Raw genomic sequence first — 16986 nt, forward strand, 5'->3', positions numbered from 1 at the left:
TCCCTTCTTTGATTGGTTGGGCCGGCTCACGTGATCCCAGTGGCGCTTGCGAACTGCGTGCGCCCCTGGGGTACATGGGCCTCTACGCAGGCCTACGCAGCGCAGGTCTCCGTGGATCCCGAGGCAGAAAGTAAGTTTGTAGATCTTTTGCTGGTTGGAGACATCCGCCCGCAGGAAGCCTCCAAGAACAAATTCAGGCCCATTATCCACTAATCTAAATCTCTGTAAATAGAACCATTATTTTGAACAGATGCTTCAATTCTAGATCAGATCAAACTGTATTAATTGGATCTTATGCAAACACTTTTATGTTTGGGGCTTCTGTAATTTGGGTTGTGGGGAAACAGATGTCTGCGCGTTGGCTCTGTGTTTACATTACTAAAACTGGCTTCCTTAACCTATGGCAGAATCAAGAGACACAAAAATGTGAGTCTATGCAGGCTTCAAACAGAAGTGCTAAATGTGTAAGTGCCTATCGAATTACCTGTGTCTGAACAAAGGAATGTTAAGATTTTGTACACCTTGCATTTTTTTCTTTTGTTTTGCTATTTCAACATTGCCTTTAAAATGTTATCAATACAACCACTGTTCTAGTTACTGTATTAATTGAAGCACAGAGACATAATCCTGGTACAATTTCTGGGAATCTGGGTAAATTCTGAAACCATTCAGATGTAATCTTCAAGGTAGTCTCGAATGCCAGGATTGAATTGCGGTGTAATGATCTTACTTTATTAGATGGGAAGGTAGGTGAAACCGGAGGAACCTGGTGGGATTAAACATTTTTGTTCTTTTAGTTATTCTGGTCTGGAAACTGTAGAGTCAGAATGTTCGTGTTGTAATGCTGCACTGTTTGCAGCATTCATTTTCTACCACCAGAGGTAGCTAGTGAACTATGCTAACACTCCAGGAGACTCCAGCTTGGGTTTGCAATCTTGGGATCCTGTATCCCTGGCTATTTTAATAAACCCACAATCCTGGGATTCAGAACCTAAAAACGCTGGGATTTTGAAATTGAAGAAGTAAAAATGAACTTTCCCTCATCACTGGGCGCAATTCTTTGTGCATTATCCTCAGTGTTTGGGAAAGGTAGTGCTGGAGCCAATTGGAAACACAAAGGGGCAGATGAGAGAGAAAAGGATCCACAGCTGAAGCAGGTGAGACAAACTAGGGCAAGAGAGAGCAGAGGAACCAGAACTAGAGAGATATTGCAGGTTAGAGAGGGTGGAGAGAGGCAGCTGTGAAAGAGTGAAAACGGAAAATGCTGGAAACACTCAGCAGGTCAGGCAGCATTAGCGGAGAGAGAAAGAGTTTATGTTTCAGGTCGTCCTGTTCTGATGGTAGGTCATCAACCTGAAACATTAACTCTGTTTCTCTCTCCACAGATGCGGCCTGATATGCGAAGTGTTTCCAGCATGTTCTGTTTTTTCCCCCGATTTTCAGAATCTGCAGAATTTTGCTTTTGTTTTAGAGGTGAAAGAGTGGTTTGGAGCAATAGGTAGAGAGATTTTATATTCTATTCATCTCATATTTGAAGATTTCCCATTGCTGTTCTGTGGACCTGTGTGTTAACTTTTCTGCTTGCTTTATTTGGGTCAGGTTCTTTTGTATCTCGCTGCACGGTGCCTTTTTTAGTACAGCACCCTCATCATTGACTCATTATCGTTTTCTATTCCTACATTGAACCTAACTATCTTATAGAACAAAAACATTCACTTCAGTTAGGAAAAATGCAATCTACTGTATTGTAAAATTGAAATCTGAGACCTTTTCTTCGTTAGCTCATTTCAAATGAGAAGTTCCAAGGCAAGAATATTTTTTGAGTAATGGCAAAATGACAGCCCTGAATGCATACATTCTTCTGAACAAGTGATCTGACACAAATGACTACAGATTGTTTTATGATGTCCAGTTGCTTAGAAGAGCAATTAAAGTAAGGATTTTGGAATGAGCAAGGCAAATAAATTAGCATGACGATATTAGGAAAAGATGCTCGATGAGCAAGATATTTCTGGTTGGTCTGGTTTCACATCTCTACATCAATTATAATGTGCATAATATATATATATTTAGTATTGATTCGTCCAATTATAAATACTTTTTCAATTCAAAAGAAAGACTTGCATTTATATAGCGCCTTTCATGATCACCGGACATCCCAAAAGAGTTTACAGCCAATTAAGTATTTTGGAGTGTAGTCACTGTTGTAATGTAGGAAACGTGGCAGCCAATTTGTGCACAGCAAGCTCCCACAAACAGCAATGTGATAATGACCAGATAATCTGTTTTATAGTGATGTTGATTGAGGGATAAATATTGGCCAGGTCACCAGGGATAACACCCCTGGCTCTTTTTCGAAATTCAATTATGCATATTGACCATACCACGAAAATGATCAGGAAAATTCACCAATTGCACATCATCCAGTTCGCATTTCACATGGTTTTACGGCCAGTCCCAACTCCCATTTTTACTACATGAGATTCGAGGACATTTGCCTATATTTTGATGGCCCTATTCCTTGATTCTGTCTATTTATAATTAGGGTCTCTGGTTAGTGGCAACTGAATAAATTAAATTCCTTTTTTATTAGATTATATTAAGGAATTTTTGAGAGTTTTACTGCTGTTTTGAGAACTACGTTCAGCAATTTTACCCATTTTTATATGACAACTTCAAATTAGTGGTCTTTTTTTTAAGATGTTGTAAAGAAACTAATGGGAGCTAGACATTTCAAGAACCTTCTGATTAAAAGCAGGATGTTTGTGCCAAGTTCAGTGTTGAGGAACACACAAGTGTAGCATTTAAGCTCAAATTTGTAGTTAATGCCCTCGGGTTTCATCAGAGGGTCATGTCTGAAACACTAATCTGTCTTTCTCTTTCAATGCTGACTAACCTGTGATACACTTTTTATTTCAGATTTATATTTTTACTACTGATGGTTGCCATTGGGCATTCCCATAGTAAATGTAATAGTTTTGACGGTTTAACACACTGTCAACATATTGGGATCAACATAATGCCAATTCACTCAGATCAAATAAAATCCATTGAGGATCCTAACCCTGCATCAGTTTCTGTGCTGTACATTCTATGTAATATTATTCTATGTAATCAGTCACAGTCTAGTCCTAGCAGAATCTAAGAACCTTTTTTACAGTTCAGTCTTAGAAACAGGGTATATATTAGCTTTTTGAGGCAGAAAACCTTTTTCCTACCCCTCCTCCTTTTAAACATTTATTTTTTGGTGCAATTTCTATGCTCATTATGGTGCCAGTACTGGAGAATAGAATACTTTTTCTACTTTTCTAATCCAGAACAAAACACTGTCTAATATAGCATGGCCCATGCAGAGTTTAGCTCCATCTATTCTGTCCCATCAACATACTATAACCCAAACTGAGAAGAACAACTTCCATATGAATTTTATTCTCTTTGCACATCACACACTCTTTTGGCCAATCTGAATAAAATTGACAATGCAGTATTGCACTGTAGTGAATTATGGGCAATTGTGTGTCATGGACCTATGCCCATGAAGAAATGGGTTGAGCTGAACCAATCTTATTTCACACAGGACTCCTACATTTAGCAGAGCGGTCTAAGTGGGATTCAAACACGGGTCATAGAGGTGAAAGAACACCGTGCTGTCTCTTCGTGCACGTGGTCCCCAATACTAGAGACAGCTATAACATAATACAGTTTATTTAATCTTATTAATTAGATAATTGGCAAAGTTCACCCTGTCCATATTAGAAGGGTATCTATATAATATATTGAAATCCTGGAGTTGATAATGCTGTCATGCCCCCAGTATATTGAAATCGATAGGTAATGCTGTAATGGTAATGCCTGTTATTCCGACTTGCTCCAACGGAGGTAGCGTAACCTTTCTCAGCCTGTTACAACAAACACAGCTAAAAGACATGCTGCCTAACCATGAGCAAAACCATGGGAGATTTACTTGTTATTAATTATATTCAATATAGAATAGAAAAAAGTATTGAATCTGGATGGAAGGAATTTATAGAGTAATGTTCAAGCAAACACCTAGCTATTGAAACAATCCAAATTCACCTGTATTTCCAGTCAGCAAAAAAAACTTTTCTTTCCATGGCATATTAGTGAAGAAGGGACTGGGTGGTGAGGTCCACTCATCTATTCCGTTATCTTTGTTGTAAAATTGGTGTGCATAGTGAACAGTACAGGCAGAACCAATCTTCACAAAAAGCTTTAACGATCACCAGTCAGCAGGCAGTTAGTCATAAAAGTGGGGGGAATATAAGAAAAACCTAATTTTTAAATTTGTTACCTCACAGGAAGAAGATTGAATGCGATAACTTGGCACAATCTTGAAGGTGATACTTCCTCTCATTTCCCTCTGGCGGGAGAGAAAGTTAATATTCATTAAGACATAAGAATCTGGCATTTAAACATTATGTACAAGATGAAAATACCACGTTTTAGCAACCAAAGCTGTGCTGTACAGTTTCACAATAAAGTTTAAGTTTTCACTAAGTCAATTTTTTTGTGCAAAAGAATTGTAATAAAGGCAGCATTTGACCATGTTTGGAGGTTTGTCTGGAAGCAGTTGAAGACTCTGTTACATGGTGCTTACATCTGTCTTCACATTTGATACTTGAACAAAAATAGTCAGTGAAGAGATAGAGAGCTCAGTAGTCTTCTACTGGTAAGTTAGGTCCGGCCTAACAACCTTTTGACTCATGAATGAGAAATAGGCAGAAAATCATCTTATCACTGGAATCAAGGAGTCAAGCAACGAAAGAAAAATTTACCTCAGTATGTTTGAATTGTTAAATCTCTTCAAATGAGGGAATTGCACTTTCTATATGGGAAAATGTATCTATTCCCAGTTTAGAAAAGGACAAATCTTTGATGAATTTTAAAAACCTGCTTTGTAAGACAGAGGATTAGTGTTCAGTGAAAATATTAAGCCATTGCAGTTTGGCACCCGTAAAAGTGACAGTTGGTCAATCAGACATTGTACTATTTAAAGTACAGGGTATGCACAAAGTTGACATTATTAGGGCATTGAAGCAAGTTCTAGAACAAGGGATGGCTATACCAAAGAGACAGGACATCCTTCACCTGAACCAAAACAGATCCATGTCCTTAAAGAGAGGGTAAAGAGAGGAGTGGGGATGGATTTGAACTTAAAATGCAGAAGGTTGGGGAAGTCTAGGTTTGAGACTAAAGAGGGAGATCAAGATTAATAAAACTGTTAGAATAGAAGTAGAAGGTTTAGCTGACAATGCTGCAACACCACCACCCGAGACCAATTTCTAAGCCACTGAGTATTCATGAGAGCCGACATATCACACCACAAATTGCACTGCCATCCCTCTACCTCCAACTTAAAAATGTTAGGCTAAATTCCCATTAACATCAAACACTCAAGAATCAAAGTCCACTTACTCACTTCACACGTATTAATAAAAGAAAAAAAAAACTTTTGTCCGGCTGCACTTGCCTTGTACTATGAAGTTCAATTTGGATCACAAAGGGTTAACTCTCAAACATACAAGCTATCTGGGATGCTGTTTAGGGCAAATTGGTTGGGATACCACTATTCTCAGAATTAGGTTTCTTGGATTCCACATTAGGTTGAGATAATGAGAATCATCTACCACTTCTTATATTTGCATTTGCAATGTTAAAATGACTTCCATTCATTAAGCACAGCGGTGGTTTTAGCTAAATAGATAATGTAGGTGCCATATTTCCCACACCAAGGAAGGGAAGGGAGGTTCTTTATTCAAGGTGGTAGTTTTGATTGGAAGTTCAGTGAGCCAACCCTCAACAGAGCTGGGGAATGGCAAATTTGAGCTTCCTCTGTGTGGGGAAAAAATACAGTATGCAGCAGATTTTGGAGACTGGAACAGCCTCAATGAGATTCAAAAAGGTCTAGTTTTCTCTACAGCCAGAGGAAAGCCATGAAAGACTCAAAGCTGAAGCATGAACAAATGTGGTCTGTAGTGGGAAAGGTTAGTGCCAGCTAGTTTCAGAGATTATGGCCTAGAAATTCGGTGGGCTGCGCCACCAGTTAGCGCCCAAAGAGGGCACTTAGTGGGTTTAGCGCCACTGGCCACGCCTCCCGCGAAATTTAGCGGGACGCTAATGGCGGCGTTAGCCTGTAGCGCTGCGCCGCCACAGATGACATAATCGGTGTGCGCAGCGCCCGCTACCACCCCGATCGCGATATTTGGTCGCACCCCCCGCTGTAACGCCGGTCGGAATTTGCGACCGGTTCAGGAGGGCCTACCTGCGGTGGTAGTGGCGCTAATTAAAGCTTCCCCTAATAATGTGTTAGATGCACATCAGCAATACTTGGGGTCGATAAGGTAAATAATGTCTAAATTGTATTAGTAGATAATTTTATATTCTGGGCCACTCCCACTAGGAACTGGATTGAAACTTGTTAAACTGATTTCACATTGGCTGGTTGGTTAACCAGCAAAAAGAGTAAAATCAACCCATCAATCTGAGGTGATTGACATGTAGGCCTCAGAGGTGAAAAGACAGCACTCTCATCCCTAATATCCAGGCAGAATACAAGTCCAGACCATTTCAAACCTAATATTGGCCTTAAAAAGGCAAAGACGATCCTATATACTCACAAGCATCTTTTGAAGTTGCTCCACTGTCTGGTTAGCTACACTGATGCCATTTATTTCTCTGATTTCATCACCAACATGGAGTGTTCCTATATGTTTAAAAAGAGTCAGATAAGAAATTAAGATTTTTTTTTATTTAAAAATTTTTTTTTTTTTTTTTTTTTTTAAAAAAGGCACAGAAAAATCTCATTAAGCCTAAAATACCTGTCCCTTTTCATAAACCAAGCCCTTCCCTTTTCAGAAATGCATCCAATAGTCTCATAAACCCATGTATAGGGCTGGATTTTTCCAACCTTGGAGGGTCCGGGGCGGGCGACGTCGGTGGCGCGTGGGGACCTCGCATCTGTCTCGATCCCGGCCTCCAACAAGATATTCCGATGATAGGCCTCGTTAAGCCCGTCCTGCGAGGTTCCCAGCCAATTAATCGGAAGCTGGTCTATGACGTCATTTAATGACGTGTCATCAGCCGATTTCCTTAAAGGGGCCATGTCCAAATTGATTTTGACAGTTCTGCTGTCAGTGTTCTGCAGCATTGAGGTGCTGCAAACACTGACAAGCACTGCACAAAGGTGCATGGCTGTACCCAGGCTCTTGCATTACTCCCTCCATCTGCTTATGGAGGGAGTCACAGCACGCAGGGAGGTTCTCTTCCCTTACGATGGGCGGAAGACACCTCCCCAGGACGCCAGCGCAGCCTGGTTGCACACTGCACAGGAGGACACAAGCAGGGATGTCGTCAGGAGGACCAGGCTGCAGTGGCGCAAACCTTTCAATGATCTCAGTAGATCATGAAACGTTACTGCCATGCCACACTCAACCTCATCCTGCTGTGTCACTCATCACATCCCCATCACTCTGCTTTCTCTACCCCTGCACATCTTTACTCACACCAACTTACCTTGCACCTCCACCCATCCCTCTCTAGCTACATCATCACCTCCCCATCTCACTAGCCACCCCTCACACTCACCCTCATCCTACTGCAAGCATACCAACTAACAACACACGAGGGTAGGCACTTGGGTGGTTTAACCAATGTTCATGTGAAGTTTCTGGTAATGTGTTGTCAAACATTGAAATCTTTATTTTCAACACTTTGCGTTCTTGGACAGATTTGTGTGCACCTTTGAAAGTGTCTTAGTGAGTTGCAGTGAATGGTGAGACATAACTTTCTCCCCCCCCCCTCCCAATGGTGGCGAGTGTGAAAGGAATGGCTTGGACATTGTAGGGATGCTTTATGGTGCTGGTGTGGGTTGGTGCCAACCTGGTGCATCATGTGGCAGCCAGGGTATACAGTGTTAAGTGAAGCTAATCTGGGCATGGTGAATCCATCGCTGGCAATGTGCACGGGTGATGATGCCCTGTGTCCAGTGCAGCATCAGTGGATTGCAGAGAAGGTTGGTGTGGATGTTGGTGCTGCTGGTGTGCCCGGTGATGCTGGCATTGGGGCTGATTGTTTTGGGATTGAGGACCAAGGTGAGATTTTTTCCCAAGGGCACCGATGCTGATGGAATAGATGGCAGGTGAGGCTGATGTGACAGAAGAAATCTGTCAATGTTGAGATAGGTTGTTTCAAGGAGGTGACAGTGGGTAGAGAGGTTACTCCAAAAGTGCATAAAGCTCAAAAGTGGGTTCTAAATACTGAAGGCCGAAGCTTCCGAGATTGGAAACTGACTAGCTGTAAAATGGCAGGTTTTAAACCACTTTTGCAGTTGTCACCTATTGAAAGAAATGGAGAGTTGTTCAGAACCCAACATAGTTACCTGGCATGATCCCCGAGCGACGGGAACCCCGTGGAAAACTTGGCAAAATGCTTTGTAACTGGTAAAATGGGGATTTAATTACTCTAAACACCCTCCTAACAAGCACAATTGAATGACCCATCACTTAGTGCCGTGTCTGCATAGCGCAAGCAGAAACGGCACTTGGAAACTGACAAAGAGGTGGGTTCAGAGTGGGATACCAGCCTGGTCAATCGTTTTGATTTTGAAAGTGGACCCGCCTCCAAACCCACCCTCTGATCGCCAGCAAAATTCAGCCCGTAGTGTCTGTTTCAGTGGCCTTCCTTAGTAACATATTCCACAATTCTATTTCCCCTTGTGTGAGAAAGTTTTCCCTGACTTCCCTTTTTGCCTCCTAGTTCTTAATTTTTTTTAAACGTCTCCCCTGGTATTTGAACCTTCCACCACAGTGAACAACTTGCTAGATCAAGTCTCTTCATAATCTTGAACAAGCCTCCTCTAGTCCAAAAAAAGCCCAACTTCCTTCATCTTTTCTCATGACTAATATCCCTAATACCCAGAATATTGCCATTGTATTATCTCAGACCCAATAGCATCCTTTTAGTTACTAGAACTACAAACCGTACTTCAGATGTGGGCTGACCAATGCCTTATAAGCAACAACAATACAAACTCATTTGATTTGTAGTCTAGCCCTCTGCTAATACCACCCAAAACCTTATATTCCTTTTTAACTGCAGGTAAGCACTGTAGTAATTATTTTATGGTTTTACCCGCTATAACCCTGAGCTCGCTCATGATCAGTACACTATCCCATGATTCCATTTAACATACGTTCCCTCTTTTGGTTCCTTGCTCCCAAACTAACTATTGTACATGCCTCCACTTTGAATAATATCTGCCACCTTTGATGAACCTGGTTACATCACTCCTCATTATTTGTTTTCAGAAAAGGAGGAGCATAGGGCAAAACATTGATGGAAAAATTATTGACTGAATGTTGCCTCCAGAAATATGAATACGGCTTTAACTTCTTGGAATGGTAAGAGTTAATTTTTTGGATGCATATAGATTTTCTACTTACCTTGTCTATGGATCATTCCTCCGTGCATTATCCTTGCAACGATACAGTGGTTCAACTCATTCATTTTTAAAGTGATCCCCTAGATGAAGAAACATGGAGAAAATTAACATGACATATACAGGATTTAATTAATTAGAAATACAACAGCTGTATACAAAGCAGTTTCAAAGTTAAATGTTTTGTCACATAAGGAGCATTCTACAGTTGGCAGAAACAGTACCCACGTTCTATATATATCTATATGCAGAGAGATATCTAGAGGTAAAGAGATAGAGATATAGAGATAGATAAAGATGATGATAGAGATGAAAATAGATGATATGGTGATGGAGACAGAGATAGAGGATGAATTGATGATAGTGATGGAGAGAGATAATGATGGAGTGGAGAGATGATAGGATAGAGGTGTGCCATGCACCTGATCAAGAGCTGTATGGTTCAGTAATTGGCTATGAGGAGATGTCTGGTAACAATTTGGGTTAATTTACCATGTAAACTTTCTCTCCCCCTCTTTGTGGGAAGTATATAGCTTCTGCTTAGGGGTTCCTATAATGGAATAAAGGGAATAACAACAGAAAATGCTGGGAACACTCAGCAGGTCAGGCAGCATTGAGGAGAGAGAAACAGAGTCAACGTTTCGAGTCGGGGACCCTTCGTCTGATGAAGAGTCCCCGACTCGAAATGTTGACTCTGTTTCTCTCTTTTCGATGCTGCCTGGCCTGCTGAGTGTTTCCAGCATCTTCTGTTGTTATTTCAGATTTCCAGCATCTGCAATATTTTGCTATGGAGTAAGGGGAGAATGGGAGGTCGCTGTCCATGGTGAAAACTCATATTCTATCACTGTGGTAGGACACTAAATATATACACCACCATTCAGGAATCAATATTCAAGATTCAGAACCGATCTAGCAGCTGAAAACTGAGCAGCCATGACGTGCTGTGGCCCATCAGCAGCAGCAGAATTGTATTTCACCACAATCTGTAACCTCATGGAATGGCATATCCCTCACTCTACCATTATCATCAAGCCAGGGGACCAACCCTGGTTCAATAAGGAGAGTAGAAGAGCATGCCAGGAGCAGCACCAGGCATACCCTAAAATGAGGTGCCAACCTGGGGAAGTTGCAACACAGGGCTACATGCATCCTAAAAAGCGGAATCAGCATGCTATAGACAGGGCTAAGCGATCCCACAATCAGCGGAGCAGATCAAAGCTCTGCAGTCCTGCCACATCCAGTCGTGAATGGTGGTGGACCATTAAACAACTAACGGGAGGCGGCGGCTCAATGAATATCCCCATCCTCAATGATGGTGGAATCCAGCACGTGAGTGCAAAAGACAAGGCTGAAACATTTGCAACCATCTTCAGCCAGAAATGCCGAGTGGATGATCCATATCGGCCTCCTCCTGAGGTCCCCACCTTCACAGAAGCCAGTCTTCAGCCAATTCGATTCACTCCACGTGATATCAAGAAACGGCTGAGCGCACTGGATACAGCAAAGGCTATGGGCCCCGACAACATCCTGGCTGTCGTGCTGAAGACTTGTGCTCCAGAACTAACCGTGCCTCTAGCCAAGCTGTTCCAGTACAGCTACGACACTGGCATCTATTGAACAATGTGGAAAACTGCCCAGGTATGTCGTGTCCACAAAAAGCAGGATAAATCCAATCCGGCCAATTACTGCCCCATCAGTCTACCCTCAATCATCAGCAAAGTGATGGAAAGTATCGTTGACAGTGCTATCAAGCGGCACTTACTCACCGATGCCCAGTTTAGGTTCCGCCAGGACCACTGAGCTCTAGATCTCATTGCAGCCTTGGTCCAAACATGGACAAAGGAGCTGAATTCCAGAGGTGAGGTGAGAGTGACTGCCCTTGACATCAATACAGCATTTGATGCAAGTGTGGCATCAAGGAGCCCTAGTAAAACTGAAGTCAATGGGAATCAGGGGGAAAACTGGCTGGAGTCATACCTAGCACAAAGGAAGATGGTTGTGGTAGTTGGAGGTCAATCATCACTACTCCAGGACATCACTGCAGGAGTTCCTCAGGGCAGTGTCCTAGGCCCAACCATATTCAGCTGCTTCATCAATGACCTTCCCTCCATCATAAGGCCAGAAGTGGGGATGTTCGCTGACGACTGCACAGTGTTCAGTTCCATTCACAACTCCTCAGATAATGAAGCAGTCCAGGCCCACATGCAGCAAGACCTGGACGACATTCAGGCTTGGGCTGAAAGTGGCAAGTAACACTCATGCCACACAAGTGCCAGGCAATGACTATCTCCAACAAGCGAGAGCCCCTTGACATTCAACTGCATTACCATCGTCGAATCCCCCACCATCAATATGCTGGGGGTCACCATTGACCAGAAACTTAACTGGACCAGCCACATAAATACTGTGGCAACAAGAGCAGGTCAGAGGCTGGGTATTCTGCAGTGAGTGTCTCACCTCCTGACTCCCCAAAGCCTTTCCACCATCTACAAGGCACAAGTCAGGAGTGTGATGGAATACTCTCCACTTGCCTGGATGAGTGCAGCTCCAACAAAATTCAAGAAGTTCGACACCATCCAGGACAAAGCAGCCCGCTTGATTGGCACCCCATCCACCATCTTAAACATTCACTCCCTCCACCACCGGCGTACTGTGGCTGCAATGTGTACCATCTACAAGATGCACTACAGCAACTCGCCAAGGCTTCTTTGGCAGCACCTCCCAAACCCGTGACCTCTACCACCTAGAAGGACAAGAGCAGCAGGCGCATGGGAACACCATCACCTGTAAGTTCCCCTCCAAGTTACACACTATCCTGACTTGGAAGTATATCACCATTCCTTCATCGTCGCTGGGTCAAAATCCTGGAACTCCCTCCCTAACAGCACTGTGGGAATACTTTCACCATATGGACTGCAGTGGTTCAAAGCAGCGGCTCCCCACCACCTTCTCAAGGGCAACTACGGATGGGCAATAAATGCTGGCCGTGCCAGCGATGCCCACATCCCATGAACGAATTTAAAAAAAAATCCTAAATCAGCGTCTGTCTTAAGATAGAATATCTGTTTTATGGTGTCCTTTACAATTAAAGTAGCAAACAGCAGACATTTGTGCTACACCATACAACATTCCATAAAAATAATTTGAAGGCAAACAGACCCTAAATAAATATTCAGAACTGAATTTATATTATGGGACTAAATCATTATGCAGTGGGAAGACAGACAAGACATTTTGTTGATGATGTTGTTTAAATTCTGTACTTTTTCTTCTTATAAAACTGCAGACGCTTAAAAGAATGCTTTAACTATTGGCCCAGAAATTCGGGTCCCAACGCGCGAGTACGCGCTGGGTACTCACGCGTAGGCCCAACGAAAGTGACGGTTTCGTGCATGCACTGCGCATGCGCTGGAAACCGGCACTTCCGTTCCCCTGAAAGGGTTGACAGGTGGAACACATGCGCCGGAGAGGCAGCAATTGCGCATCGAACTTACGTTTTTTTTGCAGGTTTCTCTGGGAGGGTAAGTCTCCAGCAGTTACACTTTTAAAAAGCAGGCGCAAGGCCTGCTTTTAACAAGGTAAGTGGCGAATTAATTAAAATTAAAACATTTTTCCACAGGTTTATTATTTTTAAATATTTTAAAGAAAGGTAAGTTTATTTTTAGCCCCGTTAGAAAATGCAATTAATTTTTTCAAAAATTTAAATTGTTTAAAATAGTTATTTCATGTAATTTATAGTTATTTTAAAAATGTGATTAAAAAATTTTTTTTTTGAAGTTTTAGTGATGTTTTGGGGTTTACAGTATTTATAGGTTTGACAGCTCTTCCTGTCAAACTTATGAATGAAGCATTCCCTGCTACCATTGGCTCTTCATGGCCCACGTGATCCCAGGGGACGCACTGAACTAACTACGCCCCTGGGATACGCAAGCACTGCGCGCCGGCAGCTGGAGCAGGCCCAGGATCGGAATCCCACGTGGGCCCACAGCGCAACAGCCGGCGCACTAGGTAAGTGCAGGTCGGAGGCTTGCACCCGCGGGAAGCCTCCGACCCGAATTTCTGGGCCATTATTTGTGTAATGCTCCATAACAGAATTCTAAAGCAGTTGCTTTTGATCAAAAACATTTAGAAGAGCTAACATGGAAAGTATAATTGATTTTAAAACATTCAGTGTTGACTTGAGTGTTAAGTAGCATATTGCTCTAAAATACGAAAGAATGTAAAAAATGTTTAATTAAACTAATGAATCATAGTAAAGATTAGAGATAATCAGAGTTTTGCAGGTGCATTTCTTCATAATATATATAAATAACATGTTTGGAAGTAGTGCACAAGATAGAAAGAGAGCATTTTTTTATATTAATCACTCTGATGAGCAACTTCCTTATAACAACACATTAAGTACATTTGAACATTTTACATCAAAAATTTGCAGGCAATAGAATCTATTCAAAGTAATCTCAAAAATCAGTTTCCTTTTGAGGAACAACTTTTTTGATTGTTCTGAATCCTGGTCAAAGCTATGTTCTTCCTAACAAAAATTATTTTTTACACTTTTTCTTTGAAAACCTGACAACCAATCTTGGAATATACAAAGAGAGAGAAACTAAATGTAAATGATAACTTTCATCTGATAGGTCATTTATCGTTATGGTCAGCTGAGCAGTAGTACTGGAGTTGAAAACTTCACTTGACCCACCTGGGTTTTTGAATACTGTGCTGACTTCATTGTTGCAGATCATTATGGACAGGAAGTTCCAGTTGGAAGTATTTCCTGTGTTAGACAAAAGGTCCTGTTGCAACCATTTTTCTAGAGTTTTACTATTCAGTTTTTTAAATGTAGTCTTGCATAAAAAACCCTAATTTGGTCATCCTCAGTACATAACTGTCTTGGTAGCAGAAATTCCTAGTCTAGGTTTGCATCACAAGGTGGCACTAGTGTCTTATTTTGTATGACTGTATTTGTTCTGTAGGTGTAGGAAACTGTGGGGCTACAAATTAATATAATTACTGAAAAGAATATGTATATTCTAACACAGCTGCAGTGACTCCTTTCCACTTCAACCAGCTGGTGACTGATCCGAGATGAACGGATATTCTCCCTTTCCATAGCATTTTCCTATATTTCAACAATTCATCTGCAGTTACTGGTTACCACAACAGTGTGAGTTGGCAGGTTAATAATCACCTGCAGGGGCATCATAACTAAACCGAATCCTGTCTTTGGCCAACATCCACACACACATTTCCAGCAGGAGCAGGAATACTGGCCAATTTTCACATAGTGTGTGGAAAGAACTAGTGGGCTTGGGAAAGGGTTAATCTATACCTTTATACATAAAAAATGAGGCAAAGTAAACTGTTTACTTACCAAAATATAATCGTCATTATATGACTGAGTTAATGCCCACAACTAGTCAGTGGTAACATTGGGATCTATACAAAGTGCTAATGGTGGCTAATTTGTTAATTACAGTGTTCTAGTCAACAAAAAGGAAATTTGCATTTGTCTAGCCTGTTTACACACAGTCTAGTTCATTAACAAATGCTGATCAATCTTTATTCATGTCTCTTTCAGACTTATGACATCATGGGATAGCAGTGACTACTTCTACTGAAAAGAAGTTTATTATTACCATTTGAAGCGCTCATACAACAGAACAGAGAAAAATGACTAAGTTGGTTGCTTAGTTTTACGGTTGTGGTGACTTATATTAACTAAAATTACTATTTTAATGATTAGTTATCTCTGCCAACACAGCTAGATAAAAATGACTAAAACTGATTAGAAAACTAGGGATTTTTATTCTAAATTACCATAGGTTCATCTGTGTTTTTCTGAAACTGGACCAGTCGAACTCGTGTTACATTTTCCATGTCCATATCTCCGTTTGCACTTTCTGGTGAGTCACCGTTTAAATAAGGAGAAGTTGGTGGTGGTGTAACTCTCAATGCTTCATCACTGTATACCTCATGTGCCACGACGTCATGAGTCTGCAGCAAGGCCTAGTTTTTAAAACAAGATAAAACTGGAACATTAAACTGAATAAAGAAATAAAACCTTTTGTTAATCATGCTCTTGTCCTCGCACCCAAACCTTCTTCACTTTCCTCTTTTCCGTCAACTATATTTCCCTCCTTAATGTAAAGTGCTTTGAGACACCTTCCTGCACGTGAGGAGCACTATAGAAATGCAAGTATTCTTCTTCAAATCTAATTTCCTCATTTTTAAGGCATGGAAAAATGTTGGCATGCATAATACCTCATTTATAGTAGCAAGTGAAAATTACATCTGTAAAAACTTTGACTCTTGTTTGCTATTGCAAATATACTGAATTAACAACTTCAGAACTGCCGTTGGATCAATGATGTCCACCAGAAGAGACGATTCAGATGAGACAATTCAGTGCCAAATGGCATCCAGCCAATATAAACAACCATTTGAATTTTAATGCTGAGTTCCCAACACTGCAACAATATGGCCACAGTTGCTATAACTGTTTTGACTGTGATCTTGCTTTGCTTACTGGCTGTCTATAGCAATGATGAAGCTTTCAAACCTAAAACGCTAGCTTTGTTACATCAGAAGTTAACAAAAGCATATTACAACAGTTCTAAAAATTATACTTTTAAATTTAGAAAACCACCAATGTTGGATTAGAACCTGGTGATCAGAAAATGATTATAGCTTGAATGCTCAGGCATTAACAAAATAGATGCTAACTTGTTCCCAAGCTGCCATAAACTTTTATGTAAAATATAAATCAAGGATGAATTGGTTGACTACTGACAAATGCTATTGCATAAATTTCAATGCATGTATTCCCAGCTTCTGAGAGATTTTTAAGTCAGTTATTACTTGGTGAGGGTGTCATAAAAACTTTGACAAATATTTTTAAAGATATTTATATTTAAGGAAAATAACCCTCTAATGGCAAGGTCGAGGTTCAAATCCTGACCCTCTCCCCCAAATGAAGATATGTCGGTGGTATTATAAATATTTTTGTTCAAGTTGCCAGTCTGTTTATTTCTGAATTGATGCCTTGTGCAACGTTAATCAATGTATCTTTTACTTTCGGCTTCTAATGTGAAAGTGGTATGGGAAATATGTGCAAAAAGGATATGATTGCTACAAAAGCAGCATGGAATCTGAAGTTGTTTGACAATCTTAAAATCTTATGATTTTTATTTGGAAGTTTTGATTTGTTTTAGATTTAGAAAACCACCAATGTTGGTTTATAACCTGGTGATTAGAAAATGATTATAGCTTGAATGCTCAGGCATTAATAAAATAGATGCTAACTTGTTCTCAAGCTGCCATAAACTTTTGTGTAAAAGATATACCAAGGATGAATTGGTTGAATGCTGACAAATGCTATTGCATAAATTTCTATGCACGTATTGCCAGCTTCTTTTTGCTTATACTCTGGGGCTTGGCAGTACTGTGTGCTTCACACTTTTCATAAAATCTGACAATTAACAAGTTTATGGATAAAGGAGCTAGGGAAATTTGCTTTATCTTTTTTATTA

At 40.9% G+C, this 16986-nt stretch overlaps 1 protein-coding gene across 16 annotated transcripts in view; it reads right to left on the reverse strand.

Annotated features, from left to right (window-relative positions):
• Positions 1-16986, reverse strand: part of caska (calcium/calmodulin-dependent serine protein kinase a) — a 540018-nt gene that overhangs the window by 56593 nt on the left and 466439 nt on the right. For all 16 annotated transcript variants that reach the window (XM_086006664.1, XM_086006672.1, XM_086006668.1 and 13 more), the window contains 4 exons: positions 15275-15463; positions 9462-9540; positions 6639-6724; positions 4313-4381 (listed from right to left, as the gene is read on the reverse strand). In XM_086006664.1, coding sequence (XP_085862790.1) covers positions 4313-4381; positions 6639-6724; positions 9462-9540; positions 15275-15463 — 423 coding nt within the window. The remainder of the gene's footprint in view (positions 1-4312; positions 4382-6638; positions 6725-9461; positions 9541-15274; positions 15464-16986) is intronic.

Source organism: Somniosus microcephalus, chromosome 14 (assembly GCF_052327205.1).
Source record: "Somniosus microcephalus isolate GS21.2 chromosome 14, FLI_Smic_1.0, whole genome shotgun sequence".
Taxonomy (NCBI): Eukaryota; Metazoa; Chordata; class Chondrichthyes; order Squaliformes; family Somniosidae; genus Somniosus; species Somniosus microcephalus.